Source organism: Tribolium madens, unplaced genomic scaffold, assembly GCF_015345945.1.
Source record: "Tribolium madens isolate multiple individuals breed KSU strain unplaced genomic scaffold, Tmad_KSU_1.1 Scaffold_91;HRSCAF=231;Tcas5.2_LG7, whole genome shotgun sequence".
NCBI lineage: Eukaryota > Metazoa > Arthropoda > Insecta > Coleoptera > Tenebrionidae > Tribolium > Tribolium madens.
The window spans coordinates 1,611,634-1,615,848 of NW_025401063.1; the positions used below are offsets into that span (position 1 = coordinate 1,611,634).

At 38.0% G+C, this 4,215-nt stretch overlaps 1 protein-coding gene across 2 annotated transcripts in view; it reads right to left on the reverse strand.

Moving 5' to 3' along the window:
- The window catches only part of LOC123011638 (sister chromatid cohesion protein PDS5 homolog B), a 22,692-nt gene extending 19,243 nt beyond the window's left edge, over positions 1-3,449 (reverse strand). Inside the window, exon 1 of one of the 2 annotated variants that reach the window (XM_044409187.1) lies at positions 1,580-3,449. In XM_044409187.1, the coding sequence (XP_044265122.1) occupies positions 1,580-3,159 (1,580 nt within the window). In that variant the 5' untranslated portion in view covers positions 3,160-3,449. The remainder of the gene's footprint in view (positions 1-1,579) is intronic. The other variant, XM_044409186.1, reaches the window with a different exon arrangement.
- Between the last annotated feature and the right edge of the window lie 766 nt (positions 3,450-4,215).

The window sequence follows — 4,215 nt, forward strand, 5'->3', positions numbered from 1 at the left end:
AAAATTACGCGTTTTGTTTTTTTTTTTAATATAAACTAACTATAAACTACTACTAATTAAAAATCAAAATTATTTTTTATACTTTTTTTCGGTAGATTTCTCAAATATTACTATCTTTTTACTTCATTTCTTCAACAAATTCAAAATAGTCTTTCTTCGTTAAAAACAAAGAATTGACGTTAGACTTATGTTATTTCTCATAATTTTTCAAAAGAAAATGTAATTTTTTTCTCAAATATTCTAAAAATACTGTTTTTTGCTAACTAATTTTTTTCATTTAAAATGTATAATTTACACCTATTTTATTTCAAACAGAAGTTTTTCAATGTAAACCATGTTTTAGCGACTTTTGTCCACTTTTTTGTGGTTGGAAAAAAAAGAATTAAAAAGTAACCTTATTTTCTTCGTATTCTTGTACCATTTTTTAAAAATATTACATATTTTTGTTTTCAATCATAAGTTTTTCAATGTAAACCATGTTTTAGCGATCTTTGTCCACTTTTTGTGGTTGAAAAAAAAGAACAAAAAAAGAAGTCTTATACAGGTGCGCCATAACTCGCGCCCCAGAGAAAATTTTCAAGTAAGGTAAGATACCAAGAACATGAAAAAAATGTTTAAAAAATTCTATCTGTCAAAAATTTTTGACATTTATTTTTTGACATTTGACATTTTTTTATGTCTATTTAATGATACTGATGATCTTGTATATGTTTTTTTACAATTATTTAGTAAAGGTACAAAAATTTTGCCAATGAAAGCGACAAATAACATTGAAAAGAGTTACAATTTAAGACACAGCTTCCTTGTTTCCTCTTTTAATAGTCTATAGCAAAGAAACTTGTAAAATTATTTTTCCAATAGAAATAAATAGAGTCAAAGTGCAAACTTTAAACCCTCATAACTTCGAAATTTTTATAGATAAAATTTTTTTAACATTTTTTCCATGTTCCTGGTATCTTACCTTATATGCTATTTTTCTCCCTGTATTTCTGTAATTTTTGTGCCAATTTCTTCAATCATTCCTTTGCTGAAAAAATTACCCAATCTGTTAGTTTTTTGTTAGGTTTCAGCGACTTTTGTCTACTACAAAATTACCCCTTTTCGTTTTTTCTGTTTTTTGCAAATTCTTTCTGGTTCGTTTTTATTAGAACACCTGTATCTCACGAATGGATGGTCTGATTTAATTTTGGTAAAAAGTTTAGAAAAGCTTGTTAAAATAGCTTTTAAATTTTTAAACTTGGGGTGCGTGGGAGTGCTTTAAAAATTACGTCATAAAATGTCCCCCTCGGAAACAAAAATTGACCTGTTTCGGCGTTTTTGCAAAGTCTTTTTAGTTTCTGAGATATTCGGGGTGGCTCGTTTTCATTGGAACACCCTGTACTATAAGAATTGACTTAGTTATTTGTCATTTTTTGGCCCAAAAGAGCAAGTGGACAATTAAGTTTGACATTTATTAATCTCAATGTAATCATGTGACCAAAAATGACCAATCAAAGTGACCGTTTTACAATCACGTGACCAAAACTGACCAATCAAAATGACCACTTCAAATAAATATATAATTTTTAACCGGTATTACCTCGACAATGCTTGCACTTTCAAGGCCATCTCCTTCTGCACTTCAGCACTCGCCGGCCTCCTATGCAACTCCAACCACTCCAACACCAACTTCCTCACACACAATTGATTCTTTTGCAACTCCATAAACGCCTTAGTTGCATGCTCATCAACCGTACCCAATAAATGATACAACTTTTTCATTCTTTCAGCTGGTGGTAATTGATACGGCACCAGACACGTATTCAACAAACGCTCCACCAGGAGGCGATCCTCCATCCCGGCCATATAATACCCATGAAGAATCTTATCCTTAATCCACGTAACAGCCTTCTTCGTGGCATTCGGCACATCTGGATCACTCAAATGCTTCCTATAAATCGAGGCAAGCCCCGTCATAGCCTCCTTACGAATCTTAAACTTCTTATCAAGTGTACGCTCTTTGACAAACTCGAGAAGATCCTCCGAATCGGAGACCACTTGGAAGTCGTGACGCGCCGTCGTCACGATCGCCATCACCACCTCATAACGCACATTCTCCTCCGAGTCGTGTTGACGCATTTTGAGGGTGTCGGTGATGTCTTTCCTCAAATCGGGGTGATTGAGGAGGAAATGCATCGAGTATTGAACACATTTCGTGCGAATTTGCAGTGAAATATCGTTAAAACGCCCCAAAAACGCCCGCCAGAGTGAGCCATGACGACGCGCCAACTCCGAATCCTTCTCGCTAAACATGCGCGCTAGCAGGGCCACAGCCCCCAAACGCTCGGCCTCAAGGGGGCTCTTGAGCTTGCATTCGAGTTGCGGAAGCACCGCCACCAAAATCTGCGGACAAATATGATTCAATTCATAGATCAAGTCGTAGACTTTGCCACAAATCTGCAAATTCTTGTCTTCCTTCCCCAGAATTAGGACATGATTGAAAAAAGCTTGAATGTAGGGCTCCAGAGTATCAGATGTCTTCACGATTAGTTCCTTCGCGAGGAGATAGGCGTTTTTCCGCTGTGTTTTATTGGGTTCTACTATGTTCATTAGGATGATATCAAGGAGGTCGTTACTGACCATGTCGCTTTCGGTGATAAGGGGGCACAGGACGTCCAACATGAAACTCTTGACGCGCCCCGAATGCTCGTCATTGACAATCTTGAACATTAAATGGAATAAAGCACAGAAAATCTCCTGACAATCCTCCAATTCGAAGCACATATTGAAGGATTTCACATAGGCGAGATTCTCCAAAAGGTAGAAATAGCGCTTGAAGGCGGCGTCTTTGGGGTCCTTGAGGCCCGACAACTGCGTGATGAGGAAGAGGAAGATGGTTTTGACTTGGTCGGCGTCCTTGTAGGGGGCGTCGGGGGCGTACACCCGCAAAACATCGGCGATGCAGCACGCGATTAGGAGTTGGACGTCGCGGGACGGGTGCGACAGGAACTGCTCCTCGGCCAGGTGCAGGGCGAGAGGGATGTACTGCTGGTAGGCCCCCTCGTCCTGTCCCATCGCTTGCAACGTGTGCGCGAGGGTCTTCAAGCGGCGGATCAGCTCGTCGGGGCCCAAGTCGTCGCTGATGGGCCGGCAGCCCGCGGGGTACACGATTTCCGACATTTTTACGGTAAACACTCCACAAGGGGGCACAACGCGCTCAATGCATCGTTTTGAGAGAAAGACGCGTCGAACACAACACTACGAAAGGGTAGACGCCATGTTGACACAAACGGATAACTTCACACGGTTACCAACTGACAAATTGGGGACGCAAATTCACACATTGATGAGGATTTTTGCCCCCAAAAAAACTAAATGCAACCACGGGGAAACAACCCTTGAGAACAACCCCACAAGGAACTTTCTAGAACACTTGTTGCTAGTTTCACTCCAGGTGCTAACTTCACACAAGTACCAACCCCCTCCTGACATGCTTAATTATTAGAATTATTGAGGGATTTTGACTCAAAATTCGACCCGGAGGAGACCTCTAAAACCACAAGTAAGTAAATGTTGTACCAACAATACCTAAAATGGGATCAAGTTAGATTTACCCACCCAGATTTAAGTTATGTTGCAAGCCTGAATGTCACTAAGCAGTAATTTGCAAACAATTTTTTGTATTCTTTGATTTGAAAGTTTAGGAGTAAAATATCCTAAATGAAATATTAATTACTATTTATTTCATTATAAACTATTTTAATAACTTTCCACTGCAATTCTTAAAGAGATTTGACACAGATTTGACAGTTTTGTAACCAAATCAGTCCTTTAGCCGATTTACACACAGTAAATTCAAAAAAGGTTGTCCTGTGTCACATTTTGGCATAAAATTAATTATTCCTGTGTAAATAAGACTACTTAAATTTACAAAAATACATTATTTGGTAATTTGTCATCAAATTAATTTTGTTATGCAAATGTAAATTATTTAATATTGCTTATTATTTTTTGAAATGACATTAACGACCACTTTTTTTTTAATTTGACTAGTTAAATTTTTAAAATTGATTGATCTTGAGCGGCTAACTTCAGTCTAGTTRCTAACTTCACACTGATACCAACCCCCAACGTGTTCAATTATTGACACAAATTTGCGGTATTTTGACCCAAAACTCGACCCAGGAGATCCTCAAGACCACAAGTAAATGTTGTACCAGCAGATTTAAATTATAT